Below are 20333 nucleotides of genomic sequence, written 5' to 3'. Positions count from 1 at the left end.
TGCAGGAGTCAGTGTGTCCTGTGGGCCTGTCTGCAGCAGTCAGTGTGGCCTGTGGGCCTGTCTGCAGGAGTCCGTTTTGATTGTATTCATTGAAGCAGAAGACCCACCCATGTGGGCCATGCCATTCTCAGGATCCTGGGCTGTGTCTGTGTAGAGAGTGAGCTGGAATGTGTGTGTCCATTCTCAATGCATTTGACAAGTACCTGCTGTGTGATGTCCCATAATGAGGGGCTGTAACCTGGAATTGTGAGCCAAGCAGAGCCTTCCTCCCCTGATTGCTTATTGTCAGGTGTTTATCAAAGGTGTATTCACAATTCTAATTATTGAAAGAAAGGGAAGAAAATGGAAGTTTTAGAGACTGTGATTTGATGTGAATTCTGAGTGGAAAGGCAGTAATCCTTTGCAAGCTCCTAGCCGAGCGAGTCACTCCCAGGACTCTCCACACATGCTTTGCAGGCTCTTAGAAACCGTCCCGTTTTTGCTGGAATGTGAGCTATGGTTTTAGAAATCTAGGTCTTTCTGAACAGATGATCAGTCCAGGAAGTCCCTGGAAATGAGTGTGGTTGCAATATGCCCCATTTTGCATAAGTTAAGCAGAGCTCTAGGCTTCTGGGCTGTAGCCAGCCTGGGGCCTAGGGGCTCTGCTGCCCTCTCACAGCTCACTCCCTGTACTGCCTCACACGGCCATTTCAGTGACTCCGAGTGCCAGAAACCATATGGTAAAATGTAGATTTCATGGTGGGAACTTAGTCTACTTCTTTGTAATGGATTCTTGTCATTGGTACTGAGAGAGTAGATAATTACAGCAGTGGAGACCACTGTCCTCACACAAAGCACAGCCAGTATAATGCCAATGCTAGTATTTCCTGCTGTATGTGGTGGTGTAACAGGATGTTAGTTAATTCATATAAAACTTAGACAGTAAGTACTGGATAATGTTAGTTACCTGTATTTTTGCTCCATGTGAAGAAGTCTGTGAAGCAGGGTGTTGTTTTGTGGTTATGGGGTTCTTTGCTGGAGTTAGAAGTCCTGATTCTTTGCCTATCTTTAGAGGGTGCTCTTTTGGGGGTCAGTTTTTCTTTGTTTATTGAGACTCCAAAGTATATCCTTTGAAGTCAGATTTCTGTGCTCTTTAGTGTGAGAGGGAGTCAGTGAGGAGGGTGAAAGATGGGTATGATCTGGGGTGTGGGTGTGTCAGCCTGTCTTTCCTACAGAGGGCACTGCAGGTGAAGACCGTGTGAGTGCTGAGGGCACAGGAAAGGTGCCACACTCTCACAGTTGGGAGTATCGATGCCTCTTGGTTTGTGACTGGGTTACTTCTTGATAAATGCATCATAAATTAGAAATATTGTAAATAGAAAATAAATGCAATTCATAAAACCTACAGCTCACAGCTCAACAACACAACAGCTGCAGAATATCATGCTTTTTTCTTGTCATCTCAGGGGAGCTGGTAGCTGTGGGCCCTGATGAGCTTCACGAGAGCATCAGACCACACCGGATAGCCAAGGGAAAGGTCCAGTGTACATTCTGAGGGTAGTGTCTCCCAAGGGCCTTTCTTCTGTTTCATGAGAGTTGAAGACTACTAAGCATGACTTGGAGTGGAACATTGTCTAGTACTCGCTCACTTTTGTTGTTGTTGTTGTTTTTTAAGACAGGGTTTCTCTGTGTAGCCCTGGCTGTCCTGGAACTCACTCTGTAGACCAGGCTGGCCTCGAACTCAGAAATCCGCCTGCCTCTGCCTCCCAAGTGCTGGGATTAAAGGAATGCACCACCACTGCCTGGCTCGCTCACTCTTTTTAAAAATGTATTTATTTCATGCGTGTAAGAGTTTTGCCTGCATGTATATATGTGACTGGTACCTGAAGAGGGTGTCAGATTCCCTGAACTGGAGTTACAATGGTTGTGGCTTACCCTGTGGGTGCTAGGAATTGAACCCTGGCCCTCTGGAAGAGTAACATGTGATCTTAACTGCTGAGCTAGCTCTCCAGCCCTGTTACAGTCATTCTCAGGGTACTGTGTGGAACACCTTCAATTGTAGTAGAGAATACTTTAAATATGGTGAGTGTTTGGACCTGTTTTATTCAGAAAAATTGGGGAGGGCTTCATCAAAAAAATTTTCAAAAAATATGAAGGACCACAGCCTCAGGTGGGTGAAGATGTTGGGTAAAGCCACAGGCCGAGGGACAGTGGTAAAGCCACAGGCTAAGGGACAGTGGTGTGGATCAGGACTTGGTTGATAGGACGGAAAAGCCAGAAATCTGCTTGGCATGTTTAACCCTAAATCCCCAGGCTATGGTTTTCAGAATCACATGACAGTGCGCTTCCCAGTTGTTGAGACACTGCTGCCCTGTGTGGTGTTTGTGGAGACACTTGGCTGTGAGCTTCCTGTTACAGGGATCTTCTTGGGGCAGTTCCAGAGCCGAGTAGCACATGACACTTCTGAAAGCGATATGCTTTCTCTTTACTCTGTAGGTGGAATATTTCCAAAATCACCACGCGTTTCTGGAAAGTAGCTTTAACATTATGTGAAATCCACAAATGGACAACACTTTTGTCTTGTTTTCTTTTTCAGAGAGTGATGGTCTTCAAAATGAAAACTCTGGAAAATTTTAGGTTCTCTTTAGGAACTACAGAAATTGAAGGACAGAAAATTTTTGAAAGGAAGTTGTTCTGAAAGCATGTTTACGATTCACCGCCACCATTGACTGTTGACTCTTTGAGAAGATTGTATTTATGGTGAAAGGAGACTGGAGTAAGGATGAGGCCGAAGACCTTCCCTGCCACAACTTACTCTGGAAATAGCCGGCAGCGATTGCAAGAGATTCGAGAGGGCCTGAAGCAGCCATCCAAGTCTTCCACTCAGGGGCTGCTGGTGGGACCAAATAGTGACACTTCCCTGGATGCCAAAGTCCTGGGGAGCAAAGATGCCTCCAGACAGCAGCAGATGAGAGCCACCCCGAAGTTTGGACCTTATCAAAAAGCGCTCAGGGAAATCCGATATTCCCTCCTGCCTTTTGCCAATGAGTCAGGCACTTCAGCAGCTACAGAGGTGAACCGGCAGATGCTTCAGGAGTTGGTGAATGCAGGATGTGACCAGGTGGGTCTGGGTGCCAACATCCTTCAGCAGCTCTGTGCAAGCTCTGAACTGTTCACACACTGTATCCCTTAGCCAGTAGCTGCCTTCTCTCCAAGGGTCTTAGGCACTTTTCCGCCTTGAAATTGTTCCTTGCTGCTTTTTCATTCTGCTGTGGGTTTGCTTGTGTGTATGTGTGTGGAACTCAGGGCCCTGTGCATGCTAAGCATATGCTGCCTACTCAGCTGTGCCTTCTTCCAGTTCTATTCTTAGCCCTCTCCTTGGGACCTGCTTGGGATTATTCCGAGCTTCTGTGGGCAAGAGACTTGCTTCTCTTACCTTGTTTTTAGTTTGTATATTCATTTCCTTCCTGAATGAGTGCTATTTATATTTAACACGCATGAACTAGTCTCTGTTTTCTACTGTTTTTGTTTTCTTAAAATTTTATTTGTTGACAGTTCTGTACCTGTCCTTGTTCTGATTTTATTTATTTATTTATTTATTTATTTATTTAATGTATATAAGTACACCATTGCTCTCTTCAGACACACCAGAAGAGGGCATTAGATCCCATTACAGATGGTTGTGAGCCACCATGTGGTTGCTGGGAATTGAACTCAGTACCTCTGGAAGAGTAATCAGTGCTCTTAACCACTGAGCCAGCTCTTCAGCCCCTTGTTCTGATTTCTTTTCTTTTTTTTGGTTTTTCGAGACAGGGTTTCTCTTTATAGCCTGGGCTGTCCTGGAACTCACTCGGTAGACCAGGCTGGCCTCGAACTCAGGAATCCGCCTGTCTCTGCTTCCCAAGTGCTGGGATTAAAGGCGTGTGCCACCACCGCCTGGCATTGTTCTGATTTCTTATTTATTGTTTTAAGACAAAGTTTGATATAGCTCATGCTGGCCTTGCATTCCTGATCCTTCTGCTTGCGCCTCCCTAGTACTTACAGGGATAGCAGTGTGCCACTGAAGCCAGGGGTTTCCTCCTGTTCCAAAAACCAGTGAGTATGCTGTTACAGAGGAGATAGCCATGTTCAGAAAGCAGAGGTACTGATAGACAAGACATGGGAATCATCAAAATGTGGTTGCTCAGAACCAGTGTCTCCATTGTATAACATGGAGCATCTGTTACATGTAACTCAGATCGAGTATTTAGGACACCTTCACAATGTATGCATCTGACTGTATCACAGTCGTAGCACAGGCTAACCACACCACCCTAAGGGAAGCTCACTAATGTCTGGATCCTAGTTGTAGCACAGGCTGACCATGTCACGCTTAACTTCCTAAGGGAATGTCAGTTCTTTTGTAGTTTAGAGGACTGACTACTGTGGTTAATGTGCTTGTAAAACATCCCACATTTTGTAGTGACTTCTCTGGCACTTGGAGATACGCCACAGTTACCATGGCTCTTGCAGGCGTCATTTAGTGGAGTTACCTTTATACAGCAGAGCATTTCGAATGATGTATGGCCTGTCATAGCACTGGAAGCTGACAGCAGCCACATGGCCTGTCTTATTGTGAGAGTTTGAAGTTAAATATGCTGCCAAGTGCTGCTCCCTAACAGAGCATGGTGGTTTAAAAGTAGAGAAGGGACAGCTCTGGGGAGACAGCAGAGTGAGGTGGAGGAGCGGGCTTTCAGGCCAACAGCAAATCTTAAGATCCTTCGTACTGTAAATCAGTTGCAAGCAAACGAGGCAACCAGAGCCTGAAATGTAAGAGAAACAAGTCAAACAAACAATCCAGAGTACAGGTGGGATCTTATTGAAGTAAAATCCATTAGTGATAATTGCAGAGCAAGAAATGAACTGAGTGCTTTGTGAAATCCAAATACAGGAGAGCTAAGATGCTCTGCTGCCTGCAAAGGCCCATCCACACCTAATTATGTTAATTGCTATCAGAAAGGCCTCCCATTTACCATAGTCAATGCTCCCCAAATAATTCAGTCAGTTTGCAGTCTAGTGTTACTTTAAAACTTAAAACAGCTGCATCCCCCTCCCCCTCCAGTTCAGACAAGAGTGCATTTGCTTTCAGAAGGTTCTGGTAGGAAAAGTCCTGATGTGAACACTGACAACAGGAGGGGAGGACTGACATTGCCCTGGAGCTGTGTGTGGGTAGACTGAAGCTCCTTGTTAGAATCTGTGCACTAGGTGAAGAGCGTTCTTACCCTAGCACCTTCTCAGGCCCTAGTACCTTAGATGCATTCTTTAGATGCACCTTGGTCCTTCTTTAGTTTGACTTAAAGTGACACCTCTAAATTTCCTGTAATTTAGTAGAGTGGCCAGAGTACCATGTTTCCCTGTGGGTGGTAGCCCATGATTTTTCCACACACACACTATTTCTTTTTGAGCCAGGTTCTTGCTGTATGTCCAGACTGGCCTTGAACTCTGGCGCTCAAGTGAACCTCCTGTCTTGCTCTTCTGCACTTAACTCCACAAGTAATGTCTTATCACCTGTGCAGACACCTGTGCTTTCTGTATTGTTTGTACTATGGCTAGTTGAAAATATTTACTTGACTGCTTGACATGGTCATTTTCTTTTAAATGTCATATTAAGGTAAACTTGTAAACTTACAACTCCATTAATTTTCACACATTAGTTACACCCATATCTAGCATGTATGGATATTAAACCTTTTAAAATGGAAGTATCTGGAAAATGTGAACAACGTTATGATATTTTCAATATAGCAATGCAAAGTGTTTGCCAGATGATACACTGTGTACATAATATATGTAACTTTTCCAAATAAGTCACATGAAGCCTTATAAGCAGGTAGCTAGGTTAATGTTATAGAAGGAGCTAGCTGTTCTTTAGCTAGAGATTGAGGCCTTGGAAGGCAAGTTCCAATTACACAGTCACACTGTGCAGCTTTGGTTGCATGTAGGTAGCATTTCTCTGTGGGAATTGTATTCTCTGCTTGAGCTGTAGTGGGTGACAGGCAGGTGGCACCCCTGCATGGTGAGGGTTGCAGACTTGTTGGGAGACAGGTGGAGCATGCACATGGGGTAGGGAGGTGTTGTTTGGAGACAGGAGGCTCTTTCTTCTGGTGCATATGTAGAGGTGCTGTTGGGTGACAGGCAGAGTAGTTGCATGGGGGTTGAGAGTTGCTATGTGCCACATTCCTGTTCTCAGGGAGCCTGGGGTGTTTTGGAGCCTGAGGTCTTGAGCATAGCTCCTAGTGCAGACCCATGGCTCCTGGCAGTCTTAGAACACCACCTTCCTCAGGTGTGTCCCCTGGGGAACGATTCAGACGAGAAATTTCTCTCGGATAGGGGTAGTAGGAAATGGCTTTGCCTCCCTTAAGGAATGCTGTTTTCTCCCTGGACCCCAAATCTGACCTGTGGTTTTTTCAGTCTGTGTGTCCATGTCCTTAACAGTTCCTTGGTCCTAGGTTTCTGTGTCAACTGTAGTTTTTTTAACCCACCCTACATGTGCTCAAGTAATTCAGGTCTTTAGTGGAACCAGGGTAGAGAGAATGTAAACAAACCGACTTTCTTCACCACACAGGCAGTGGTCAGGATGTGCCTTCTTCCAGGCAACTTCCTGACAATAGGCTCAGTGTGGGGTGAGCAAGATGCTCTGGGAAATTAGCAAAGGAAGTCAATTCGTGACATTCTTGAGCCATCAAGGGAAGAACATGAAATTTCCTCAGCAGTCACACCAGTCCTTGGCAGTACTACAAAGGGACAGAGCCCCCATGTACTGGGTGCTCACCTAGGAGTGAGCAGCTGTTTGGAGCAGGTTGTACATGCTCTTCCTACATGGCATGCAGCATGCCCTACGTGTCATGTGAGATGGGCTGTAGGCCCTGTTTTAAGCTCCAGTGAGTTGAGAATCAGAAAGAGATGCAGAGCACTTGCCAGTGGCAGGTCTTGAGATGCTGAGTGGTGGCTAAGAGTTCCGGTTTGAGGGCTGGTGAGATGGCTCAGCGGTTAAGAGCACTGACTGCTCTTCCAGAGGTCCTGAGTTCAATTCCCAGCAACCACATGGTGGCTCACAACCATCTGTAATGGGATCTAATGCCCTCTTCTGGTGTGTCTGAAGACAGCTATCTACAGTGTACTCATATACATAAAATAAATAAATCTTAAAAAAAAAAGAGTTCTGGTTTGGCATGTGATGCTTGTCACCAGGCTCAGTGCTGAATGGCTGTTGGCTTTTCAGTCTGTTTTCTGTGTACTGTAACTTCTCCCTCTTGTTCCCTCACACCCTGCTGAAGTTGTGGGTTATCAGAATGCCTCTTCTGGCATTTTGCTGGCTGAGTGTGCAGTCCTTGCAAGCACTGGTATGCCCAGTGCTACAGCTGCAGCCCTGGTCCTCAGCACGTTCCAGCAGCCCACGCTCCACCAAGCACAGATTTCCTGTCTGTTCACTTATTTGGGGCACTCAGAGTTGTATTTTGTAGCTCCCACCTTCTTCCTGCAGGGATCCTGGTATCTCTCAAGCTTGCTTTGTTTCAGCAGCAGGCTCTTCCTGAAGTCCCCATGTGGATTTGAGCTGTTCTGTCCTCTATAGCAGTTTGCTATAGGACTCACAGGGCACTCTGTTTGGGAGGCCTGTGATGCAGGCAGGCTGTGGTACTGATGTTTCACTTCCCCTGCTCTGAGGCCTGGCTTTCAAGAATCCTTCCAGTGCTCCACAGCCTCCTAGCTGCTGGAATGTTGAAATTGTTAATATTTGCCAAAGCAAATGTGACTCACATACTGGTCCAGACAAAAGCCTCCATCACCTCCCCCAACACCAGATGAGAGCCTATTTCACTGTTAAAAACAAAAACAAGCCGGGCGGTGGTGGCGCATGCCTTTAATCCTAGCACTTGGGAGGCAGAGGCAGGCAGATTTCTGAGTTCGAGGCCAGCCTGGTCTACAGAGTGAGTTCCAGGACAGCCAGGGCTACACAGAGAAACCCTGTCTCGAAAAACCAAAAACAAACAAACAAACAAACAAACATGTCTAGCACATTCATATATTGCTTAATACATCCTTTTTTAAAATTAGGAAAACATTATCCAATTTTAAACCCAAAATGTTAAAGAGTGGTATATCCATGTCCATAAAATTACAAGCAATCTCTCAATAGCCACAGTACCCTGAATCTATCTACCCAGCCCTCAGTACAAATGCTAGCATTTTCTCTGTGTGCCACAATGTGAAGATAGCTGGCAATCACAAATAGATTTACTTGAAGCCCATTTTGTTACCCTGAAGTTTTCTGTCACAATTATGGTGGTCAGCTGGGCTCTCAGGCTGTAGAACAAATGTAGCTCAGATTAGGAATCATAGCAGCCTGACAGGAGGGATCTTGGGGGAAAGGCTCTGAATTCCAGGGTTTGCACTGCCTGCCAGAGACCAGCACAGGGCCACTCCCAACAAAACTGTGTGCTGTCAGTCAGGAAGAAAGAGAATGGAGCTCTTATTAGGGACCGAGGTACAACTGCATTGTCTGGCATTATCACCAGAGAGAATCTTGTCTCTAGATTATTGAGTTAAATACTCTAGCATCATGAGCCGTCTTGAGGGGTAGAAAAGAAGGCCTTCCTGCATGGTGGCTGGCACATGGCTGGAGCATGTTGGAATATGTCAACAAAACCCAATGCCATCTGCCATATTTTGTTAAATACAAAGCTCATTGTCCTCTGACCAGCTTTCAGGATCCTAGTCCCCTTTCCTTTGGAATCACATATAGATTTCCTCAAACCCAGAGATATGTATTTGGCTGGCTTTGAGAAGAATTATTAATCATGTATATCAAAGTTGTTTTGTATAAAAAAATAAGTGATTAACAACAAAAATTTTGTCGCAGCCAGCAAGTAAACATTCAGTGTAAATGTGACATAATGTCATTTGGTTTATAAAAGCTTTTATTCAGCAAAAGAGCATTGGCTGGTGACAAGTGACATCTAGGAGTTCCCAAGAATGTGACAGAGTAGAACAGAGTGAACCCTGTGTCAGCTGTCTCTTAGTGTCTTAGAGACTGCTTCAGGAAGCTTTGTAGCTCTGTCACCTTCCCTCTTTGCCTCCAGCCTTCTGCAGCCTTACTGTTGCTTCCTGGTTTTCTGTTTGACTTTGGAAATGTTCAGGCCAGCTGTAGTAGCCTCCCCCAGCTGGAATGAGCCAGTGAGTCTTGGTGGGATGGTTTTTGGTTGGCCCTATTCACAGCTCTGCCTTTGTGCTTCCCAGGAGAGTAAAGAGTTTGGAGCAGAGACCCACCCCTCTTTCAGATGCCAATGATGGTTTCAGGGCCCTTCACCAGACTGGAGGCTCTGCTACCTCTGCCTCTCTAGTGCCTCTCCCTTCCTGCAAGTCCCTTTTGCTCCCTTACCCTCTCTGACACAGGACCGTCCTGGGCATTCTTCCTGGGTCTGGATACTGTACTTGGTTTTGGCACTGCTCTCTACCCCAGCCTCTGTGTTAGTAGGTGCTTTTCTCAGTGCCTGCTGCTTTTTCAAAGTGCTTTCAGCCATGCATTGTCACTGTAGATATCTGCTCTGCATCTAGGTTCTGCTGCCTTGACCCAGTGACTCTCCAGCAAGCTTCCAAACGCAATGTCCAGCACCTCATTTGGTACCCAGTGTCCCTCTTTCTCCTCCTGTCTGATCCCACTTACCCAGTAGACTGCATTTTTTTCTTCTGTTCCTGGTTCAGCCCTTATGCTTCAAATGGGTCTGCCTTTTTCACCCTGTCAGCAAGCTGTATGACCTTATCCTTTTTGGCTTTCCCCATATTGTCATTCCAGCCTGAGTGCAACCCCCTACGTGAGCTACATAGTCACATTCCCACTGTCCTGTGGTCTCTGTGGCCATTCTCTCAGTGTGGGCTGGGTTCAGTGGAGGCCGGCCCCTCAGGTTTCTGAATCCCTGTTTGTGTGAGAGCTGTGTATGGAATCCTGGTAAATCCCCTCCAGGAGGGATCGCCACTTCAACCCAATTTGTCCACAGTTGCTAAACTGCATAGTACTGGAGCAAACCAATTTGTCCACAGTTGCTAAACTGCATAGTACTGGAGTGTGGGGCTGTGTAGTGGGAGGGGAGGGAGCTGGGCAAGGAGGGGGAAGAAGAGGGGAATGAGGACAGTCCCTTCTCTGTACAAAGAAATGTTTATTACAACATAACGTCCTAAGGTAGGAAAATTGAGCCATCATGAGCCCACCACCCATAGACAGTTACTGTTACTTGGTTATGTGAATTTATGACTTTGTTTTACAGAATTTCAGAGTCAAATAGCATAGTGAAGCTCCATGCATCCATCTGCTAGGGTTTTAAACAGTATTCCTCTACTTTCTTCTTTCATCTGTCTCTGGGATTTTTAAAAACAAAACTTCAGTTGAGGTACAGTATCTAGGGATTTTAAGACCAAATACTGGCCTGATGTCCCTCATAAACACTTTAAGTACACTGCTGCTCTCCAAGTGACAGAAGGACACATGGCTGTGGGCTGGGGAGATGGCTCCATGGGCCAAGGGCTTGTGTGCAAGTGTGCAGACCTGGGTTTGGATCCCCAGACCACAAAAAAAGCTGAAAGTTCAGGGTCAGCCAGGGCTACATCATGAGGCCTGGTCTCAGAAACACCTTTTCGTCACCAACAAATTTCAGTATTTGTTTGAGAGATTAAAAATGCTTATCAAATCTGGGTGTGGTGGTACGTAATCTATGATCCCAGCTCTTCGAAGTTTGACTTCATCCTGGGTTACATATGGAAGGTCCTATCACAAAAACCAAAAATGAGCATTTGGGAGGCAGAGGCAAGCGAACTTCTTTGAGTTCAAGACCAGCCTGGTCTACATAGTGAGTTCCAGGGCAGTCGTGGATACTCAAAAGTTATTTAAAAGTTCATGTAAAACTACAAAATAACTTTCTCTGCACAGCTCATGTTTAAGACCTTCCACCTGTCATAATAATAATCGGGTGTCATTTTCTGCCAGGCATGGGCTCAGATGTTTAAAGGGCCTGAGATAGCTCAGTAAGGAAGAGCACTGTGGCCAAGCCAAGTGAACTGAATTGTATCCCCAGGACCCACATGGTAGGAGAGAACTGATGTCCACAAGTTTTCCTCTGACCTCCATGTGTGTGTGCTGTTGTACATGCACATTCACAGAACTTTCTAAAAACATGAAGAGGCTGGGTTGGCAGTAAAGCCTGGCTCACATGGGGATTAGAGAGCTTCCCTGTGGTGGCAGAGAAGAGATGGCTGACCCAGGATTCAGGCTCAAGTCCTTCAGCTTCTGCACTTAAACCCTGTGCCAATCGCAGGGTGGATGCAGATGAGAAGGGAGGAAGGAAAACTAGTCAGTGGGTGACACAGAAGGTTCTGAGAGTGCTGTGTGAGTGCTGTGCTGTTCCTGGGCCTCTGGGTGAGGAATGTCAGACTCATGTGAGCATGGCCTCCCTGACCATACTGCCCGAGCAGTATTATGGTGGAAGACTGGCCTCCAACCCACACTGTCACAGCCTAGGTGACCTTAGCTGAGACACGCTCACCTTCTCTCCCACCTCTCAGCACAGCATCTGCCTTGAGCAGTTCCCTTTTTATTGCTGAAGGCTTCTCTCATCTTCCACTCTGGACAAGAGTAAATCCTGAGGTGTTGCACACTGACCTCAGCACCTGCACTCGACAGTCGCTATGGCTACTGTCCTCTGCTCCAGATCAGAGAGAACATTGTATTCATTTAGCCCTATAACAAATTGTTTTGTTTTTAGTAAATACTTGCTTTCTAATTGAATTCTGAATATTTTACACTTGCCTCAGAAAATGGCCTTTTGATTTATCTGCCTATTCACATATCTGCTAACCAAAAGAATGAAAGAAAGAAAGAAAGAAAGAAAGAAAGAAAGAAAGAAAGAAAGAAAGGAAGAAAGAAAGAACCTTTCCAAGTCAGAGCTAGTCCACATCTTCTGTAATGGAAGCCAAGGACAGCAAGCAGTCTAGACAGCTAATGCAGAGGAAGCTTACTTGCCTTCGGTTTCATGGTAGAAAGAGAAGCTTGCCACTTAACAGGAGAGATGGCGGTTTCCAAAGCCTCATTCTTAAATTTTATTTATTTTTACTTTATGTGTATGGTATTTTGCCTGCATGTATGTCTGTGCCAGGCCAGAGGGCAACATCAGATCCCCTGGAATTCATGTTACAGATGGGTGTGAGTCACCACATAGATGCTGGGAATTGAATCCAGGTCCTCTGGAAGAGCAGCCAGTGCCTTAACCATGAGCCATTTTATTTTGTTTTGTTTTAATATCAAGGCTATTATGTATCACAGGCTGGCCTTGAACTCAGAGATATGCCTGCCTCAGCCTCTCAAGTGCTAGGATGAAAGGCCTGTGTCAGAAATTAGTCTTCATAAGGGAAGGTATCAGTGACTGATAGCCACCCCCGCCCCCCAAGCCTGTTTTCCAGGCTGTGGGGGAAATCCTGAACTGGTCCACTAATAAGTACAACCATTCCAAGGTCTCCTCCAGTAGTTAACTCCAGGACCCATGAGTACTAAAATCTGAGGTTGCTTAAGTCTCTATGTATATAAAGTGGCAGAGTATAAACCTGAACTGCAGGCCTCCTGCACTCGGGCCATCTATAATGGCTTAAAATCTACCATGCACCCACCATAAATGCTATGGGAGTACCTGTGTTATTATACTGGGATTGAACCCAGAATCTTGGGCATTATGCTGGTGTTTTACAACTGAGCTACCTCAGCACTGAACAGTTGTTACATTGTAATATTTAGTGAATAACAAGGAAAAAACCCACAGTACTTCTTGAATTCAGACAATTTTTTTCTCAGTTAGCATATTCATTGTACAAAGGGATAGACTCCAAGATGTTTTTGTATTACATGTATTTGACCATGCTTTCCTTCATTATCCTTTTCTCTCCTCTCATCCCCCCAGTCCTCCTAATTTCATGTCTTATATTCATAGTTTTATTTAAGTGTTAGTACATAATCTGTGCATATAATGTGTGCGTGTGTGTGTGTGTGTGTGTGTGTGTGTGTGTGTGTGTTTGTACATTTGTAGTATTTGTGAATGTAGGCAGTATGGACATGCATGTACCACAGCATGTGTGTAGAGGGCAGAGGACATATTTGGATATTAGTCCTCATTGTTCCTTGTTCGAAGCAGATTTCTTTATTTTCTGGATACATATACCCAGTGCATGTCCGTTTCTGGAGATTCTCCTGTCTGTCCCGCCTGTCTCCCAAGCAGCAACACTGGGATTACAGGCTCACAGGCTGCTACAGCTTTGCAAGTTCTAGGACTCCAAGCTCAGACCCTTACACTTGTACCTGAAGCGTGGAGCCATCTTCTCTGCCCCTTATGTCCATGATACTAAGGCCTGACTCTTCACATGAGAGAAAACAGGGCACTTGGCTTCCTGAGCTTCTCTGATTTTGCTCCATAGATAACCTCAAAATGCATCCACTGTTTTGGTTTTTTGTCGTTTTACAAATGCCACTTTGTCCTTCAATATGGCCTAGTAAAACTCCTCCATGTTTACCTTGGTGTTTTCTCTGTTTACTGATGGTCACATAGGCTGGTTCCATAATGTGGCTTTTGTGAATAGTGCCTCCGTGAGCACAGATGTGTATTTTGTTTTGTTTTTTTTTGTTTTGTTTTTTTGTCATGTGTGACTTAGGCTCCTGCAGGTAAATTCAGCAACAATAGGGCTGAGTCACAGTGCAGTTCTGTTTTGCATGTGTTACTTTGCATATGTCGAACCAGCCTAGCATCCCTGGACTGAACTGGCTTGATCGTGGTATGGTTTTTTTTTTCCTTTGGTTTGCAAATGTTTTACTGAATTTTTCTATCTTTTTTGTTTTGTTTTGTTTTGGTTTGGTTTGGTTTTTCAAGACGGGGTTTCTCTGTGTAGCCCTGGCTGTCCTGGAACTCACTCTGTAGACCAGGCTGGCCTCAAACTCAGAAATACGCCTGCCTCTGCCTCCCAAGTGCTGGGACTAAAGGCGTGCGCCACCACCACCCGGCTGAATTTTTCTATCTATACTCACTAGAGAATTAGATGTTTTGTTTGTTTTCTGATCGTATTGAAAAACCCCGTGTGTTAGAGCAGACTGGGATTTTTTGGTGGGAAGGGGCTGTGACAGTGTGAATTGCTTTGATTTTATGAAAAATAAAAAGCCAGTGTCAGCTCTAGATAAAAACACTCATTTTCTCTGTATAGGAGAATGATGTTGTGCTCAAAGCTGGGCCTAGTGAATACTTTTGTCATCTTCCATGACCATCCTGATGCTTCTGACTTCTGGGAAATCTAGGAGCAAAGCATTCATGCCAAGGACAACTGTGTTGGCAGCTGTAGTATGTACTTTAAATGGACAAAATACCTAACAAAGGCAACTTAAAGGAGGAAAGATTTATACTGGCTCACAGTTCTAGAGAGTACTCTGTCATGGATGAGAGGCCTGACAAATAGTTGGGAACCACGGGTTACATTAAGTATCTGCTCCTTTTCTCCTTTTGCTCAGTCCAGAACTCCAGTCTGAAGAGCGAGCTGTATTGCCCACATTTCAGGTCGGTCTTCCCACTTCAGTCAGTCCAGCCAATCTAGAAGCTCCCTCATAGACGTGTTCAGAGAGCTGTTTCCATGGTAATTCTAAACCCCATCAAGGTGACAGTGAACTGCATACCATACCAGTGTTGTAGGACATGGTATGTATGATTTTTTTCTAATGTGCCCTAGTCTCTCTGAGTGCTGGTACAAAGCTTTGCTGTCCCTGTCCTTATCCTTGGGAAGCTGCACTTGACAGTGACAGGCAAGGTCAGCAGGTAGGACTTTCCTCTGGTAAAACAGCTATTTGAATGTTTGTGCAATTGTCTGTGGGAAGTTCCCAGTTTCTCTTTGTTATGATCACTGTCCTTGTGCTGACTTAAAAGCAGCAGCCTTTCATTGTAGGTCAGTGAGAGCTGCCCTGGGTAGCTCAACCTCTCTGCAGGCTGCTGCTGTTTCCTAGGCATCAGATGGGGTGAGATGTAAAGAACTGCAGATGAGAACTTTCTGGATGCTTTTAAGGAAATGAACAGTACAAAGGAGAAGCAATTTTTTTTCCTCCAAACTTCTCGTTTTCAAAACCAGATTGCCCGGTTTTCTATAAGATAATTTTTTGCAGTCCCCTGAATCTGCATTAGGAGTACTATTTAGGAGGGATTTAAAAGTTGGATGTCTTAGGGTTGGTTTCCATTGTTGTGAAGAGACACCATGATCACTGCAACTCTTTTTTTTTGTTTGTTTTTTGTTTGTTTGTTTTTTTGTTTGTTTGTTTTTTTTTTGAGACAGGGTTTCTCTGTGTAGCCCTGGCTGTCCTGGAACTCACTGTAGACCAGGCTGGCCTCCAACTCAGAAATCCGTCTGCCTCTGCCTCCCAAGTGCAGGGATTAAAGGCGTGCGCCACCACTGCCCAGCGTCCCTGTGCAATTTAAGTAGTCTTTCCACGATGTTTAGTGTCTGTTTTCATGTAAACGCCACTTATGTAGTTGCTAGAAGGAATTGCTTAGAGAATGAGGACAACAACAGAGAGGTGTGGACGTGGTTAGTACAGATCAATTCATTTTTGAATTTTGTTTTTGACAGGCTATAGTCCAGGCTGGCCTCATTTCACAGTCCTTCTGCCTCAGCTTCCTGAGTGTTGAGATCACAGGTTTGGCCACCACACCCAGATATTTTTGAATATTTTTGTATGTGTGTATGGTATATATGTATGTGTGTGTGCATGAGTATGTGTACAGGGGTGTGTGCCTTACATGTTCGTGTGGAAGTCATAGACCAATGCTAGGTGTCTTCTTCAGTTACTGTTCACACTATTTTTTTGGAATAAGGTCTCTCACTGAGTCTGGAGCTTACCGACAGGCTAGGGTGTCTGTTCAACACACTTTCTGATCCCCATCTCTGCCCCTAGCACTGGATTTGCAGGGATGTGCTACTGGGCCTAACATTTTACATGGATGCCAGGGATATGATAGCGCAGTTGAGGTCTGCAAGGGCCATGGTGCATAGCATGTGTACCTCAGCCTAACGGGGCTGCACTCTGACGGAGAGCATTGCCGTGAAACTTTCCTAGTGGGTGGTTTCCTAGTAGAGATTATCAGGCAGTCTCGGTTCCAGGACGCTTCTTCCTGTCATGTCCATAAGCGCATGTTTGATTCAGCTAAAGCAGCCATGGTAGCAACGATGGCCTGATGTTTTCAGTGGCTGGAATGTTCCAGTACTGGACTTTGTTTCATATAAATGGCCTGGTGTGACAAAATGCTCTCCTGCTGTTGCTTAGCTGTGGGAGAACAAAAAGGAAGACCATTGGATCTTAGAAGTGTCATCTGTGGTGTTTCCATGAGAATAGCCATCTTAGGCCCGTATACTTGAGTGCCTGGTCCATAGTTGATGTTTGTGTGGTAGTTTAAATGGAAAATGTCTTCCATAGGCTTGTGTATTTGAACACTTGGTTTCCAGTAACTGTTTGGGGAGGTCATGACATGGATCTTGCTGGATGGATGAAAATGTCACTTTGAGAGTTTATAGCCATACCCCATTTCCAGGTGCCCTCTGCTTTCTTCTACCATTATGGAGTCTCCCCCTGGCACTGTAATCCAAAGTAAGCTCTTTTCTTCTGTAAGTCACTTTGGTCATGGTGTTAATCATAGCAACAGGAAGTAACAGGACAGAAAAGGACATACCAGCGAGTAAATAGATCATTCCAATATAAACACAACAGGTATCCATAAATGGTGAAGGCTGGCAACATCACCTGATAAAGCCGTCCTTTGTGTGGTACCCCTAGGCACCCAGGAACCACTTTTCTCTCTTATGTTTTTTTTTTGTTTGTTTGTTTGTTTGTTTTGTTTTCAAGACAACTCTGTGTTGCTCTGGCTGTCTTGTAACTCTGTAGACCAGGCTAGCCTTGAAATAAGATCTACCTGACTTTGCCTCCCATGTGCTGGGATTAAAGGTGTGAGCCACCACTGCCCAGCGACTTTGTTCTCTTTTAATAGGCTTTTCCTCAAGCACATTAATTACTGCCTAGGTAGATGGGGATAAATATATAACCCAGGTTATACTACTGGTCACCCAGCAGCCCCTCTGTCTGTGCAGACCCCTATCTGATGGGTCTGACCCAGCTAAGCAGGCAAGTACCAAGGATCACAAGATCCCCTAGTATTAGAATAGTGTGTTGTGTGCAGAGAGATTCTGTCTTATACCAATGCTGTATCCTCAAGGACCCAGAAAAGAGCCTCATACTGTGTGTGCGCACACGGGTGCCTTTTTGTTGTTGTTGTTTTTTGATTTTTCGAGACAGAGTTTCTCTGTGTAGCCCAGGCTGTCCTGGAACTCACTTTGTAGACCAGGCTGGCCTCGAACTCAGAAATCCACCTGCCTCTGCTTCCCAAGTGCTGGGATTAAAGGCATGTGCCACCACCGCCCGGCAGTGTGTGCGTTTTTTTGAGACAAGGTCATACTATGTAGTCCAGGCTAGCCCTCCTGCCTCTTTATTGATGGTATTATAGGTGTGAAGTACCCTAACCAGTTTGACTAGTGGATTTGTATGAAAGAAATATAGCTGAATGCAGTGCAGAGGCTCTACCACTGAGCTATAACCTCAGCCCACGATAACAGCTGAGTAAAGTCACTCACTGGAAAAGATGTCTTTCTTTGAACTGGCTGCTTTATGGTGAAAACAATACTTAGAACAACTTTCCCACTCATCTCTCATCCATGTTTCTGGGTCCAGTGCTAATGCAGTTCTTGATTTTGGTGATTTTGTTTGTCTGAGACAGGGTTTCCATACAAAACCCATGCATAATTGAACTCTGAATCATTGTGGCTTAGCCTTTTGAGTGCAGGTGTTGCCTGTGTGTGATACCATTCCTGGGTCTTGCCACTTTGAAATGTGGCTTGTAATGCTCATTTCCAAGGATGCTGGTGGGGTTGATAGCCTGTTGCAGCGCCTGGCCCCTTGATCAGCCTTCCTCATCCTTCAGAGCTCTCATCCTGCCATTTCCTCTGTAAGTTTTCAAGGCCTTAGACTCTGCTTGTTGACTCTTTAGTAAAAGTGTAGGGTGGATTTTCTAAAATAATGGTAAGGTAGCACTAGATCGGAAATTTCCTAGAAGAGTTGTACACTTAGTTAACTAATAAATATAGCACTCTGTCCTGTATTTTTTGGCTTTGTTTTGAGCCTTGAACCTGACAACAACCAGCTAGTATTTTACCCCTGAATCTTTCAGACCCAGAAAAAAATGCACAGTAGGTGTTAAATCCTGGAGCATGGTAAAGACTCACTACCAGCAGCAGACACTGGACCACCCTGCCATCTCTCAACACAGGAAGGCTCTTAGCTGTTGAGAAGAGCCATCTCAGAAGATGCTGTCCACTTGGACACTCGCCGTGTGAGCTTTCGTCTTAACTGCCTCCTTTTAATGTGTGTGCAGTGGCCACATTAAAAGTATGAGTCTTGGAGTCGGGAAATAGCTCAGTCAGTAAAATGCTTGCGGAGCATGCATGAAGGCTGGAGTTCAGATTTCAAGCATCTATATAGAAAGCTAAGCATGGCAGTATGTACTTGTAATCCAAGCGCCTGGGGATTCCTGGCCAACTAGTCTAGCTAAATTAGCCAGCTGCAGGCCAGTAAAAATACGAAGGACTGCAATAATGCCTGAGAAGATGCCCAGGATCAGTCCCTGTCCTCTACACACATTCACACGCACCCCAAAACAAACAGGACAAACACCCACAATGCTCTGTTAGGAGACAGCAAAGTGACATAGAGTGTGGCTTTCATGTGTGTCTAAGCCCTTGGGAAGGGCCAGTAGGAGAGTAGGGATTCGGATTCCAAATTCTGACTGAGCTAGAGCTGACACTTGCTGATTGGGGCTTGTGGAGAGGAGCAGATGCTTTCAAACGTAGCTAAGAGTTAGAAGGCAGAGCCTCTGGCCCATTTAATGCATCACCAGTGCGCATTTCTGTAGAATTCTGCCAATACTGTGTTGATGAATTTTTAATGCTAATTTTACAAAAGCTTTCTAGAAGCCCAGTGACTTGTGGTGTTCCTTTTTCTTTTCTTTTCTTTTCTTTTCTTTTCTTTTCTTTTCTTTTCTTTTCTTTTCTTTTCTTTTTTTTTTAGGTTTTTCGAGACAGGGTTTCTCTGTGTAGCCCTGGCTGTCCTGAAACTCACTCTGTAAACCAGGCTGGCCTCGAACTCAGAAATCCGCCTGCCTCTGTGGTGTTCCTATTTCAAGTGTCTTGAGGAACTTTGCTTATCAAAGACGCTGGGTTGCTGGCAATTTCCATCCATAAGCAAAACTCAGAATTTTTTTTTAAGTAACTGTCTTGAATTGCATCTAAGATAAGCTTAAGTCCTTAGAGAGCATTTGTGAGAAGAAAAATGTCCTGTAGCTTGCAAGAGCAGTTTCTGCAGAACTCCTTAGAGGAGAGGGTGGCAGAGGAGCAGGCCCAAGAGTAAAGTCCTTCATGATTCTGAGTCGGGGGGACAGTACTTGCCTACCTACCTCTTGGAGCTGATCATGCAGCTGAACTGAGCCAAAGCACACCGCAGCGGCTGGGCTGGCATCCCTTTCTTTCTCGCTCCCTCCTTCCCACTTGTAACTAACAGTAGCCAGAAACTGAGTTTCTGGCCCAAGGAGCTGGCAAGACAGGGAACAACAGGGAACAACAGTGGAGAGGGGGGCTTGGAGCCACAGCCCAGGTCTGTACTGTCACTGCAGGACCCATGGTGCTGACCCGAGTAACATTGCCTGTGGGGTGTGTGTGTGTGTAAGTGTAAACTTGTGCTTGTGGAACCAGAGAACAGCTTAGTTGTTCCTCAGGCCTCATCTTCCTTTTTGTCGTTATTGTTGAGACTGTCTGCTCAATGTCCTGAAACTTGCCAGTGGGCCATGCTGGCCAGACAGTGCGCCTGGGTCAGTTGTCTGTTCTCCCCTGGGCTGGAATGTCAAGTGGTGACACTTGCACCACTGTGGTGACCTGTGGTGACACTTACACCTCTGTGGTAAACTATGTGGTGACACTTGCACCACTGCTCTTCTGTTGTCACACTGAAGAACATGTAAGTGGTCTAGTTTCCACTGTAGACAGGAAAGGTACACTGTCTCTGCTTATGTGGGGCAGTCACCAAGAGTGGCCATGTTATCTTGGGCTGTGGGGTTTGAGTATCTTTAATTTTGGGCAGTTCTCCTTTTCCCCTTGTGTCTGTGCAAGTCCCTAGCCTTGCTGCTACTCTCAGGCATCCTGAATATTTGCCAGTGAAA

General features: G+C 45.3%; 1 protein-coding gene across 1 annotated transcript in view; it reads left to right on the top strand.

Moving 5' to 3' along the window:
- Lats2 (large tumor suppressor kinase 2) overlaps window positions 1-20333 on the top strand; it is a 53097-nt gene that overhangs the window by 9750 nt on the left and 23014 nt on the right. The window contains exon 2 of the mRNA XM_028787223.1: window positions 2576-3100. Within this exon, the coding sequence (XP_028643056.1) occupies window positions 2762-3100 (339 nt within the window). The 5' untranslated portion in view covers window positions 2576-2761. The remainder of the gene's footprint in view (window positions 1-2575; window positions 3101-20333) is intronic.

This window comes from Grammomys surdaster, unplaced genomic scaffold (assembly GCF_004785775.1).
Source record: "Grammomys surdaster isolate TR1022 unplaced genomic scaffold, NIH_TR_1.0 125617, whole genome shotgun sequence".
In the NCBI taxonomy this organism is placed as follows: Eukaryota; Metazoa; Chordata; class Mammalia; order Rodentia; family Muridae; genus Grammomys; species Grammomys surdaster.
The sequence above is the reverse complement of the archived record's forward strand: the minus strand, read 5'-3'. Positions and strand labels throughout refer to the sequence as shown.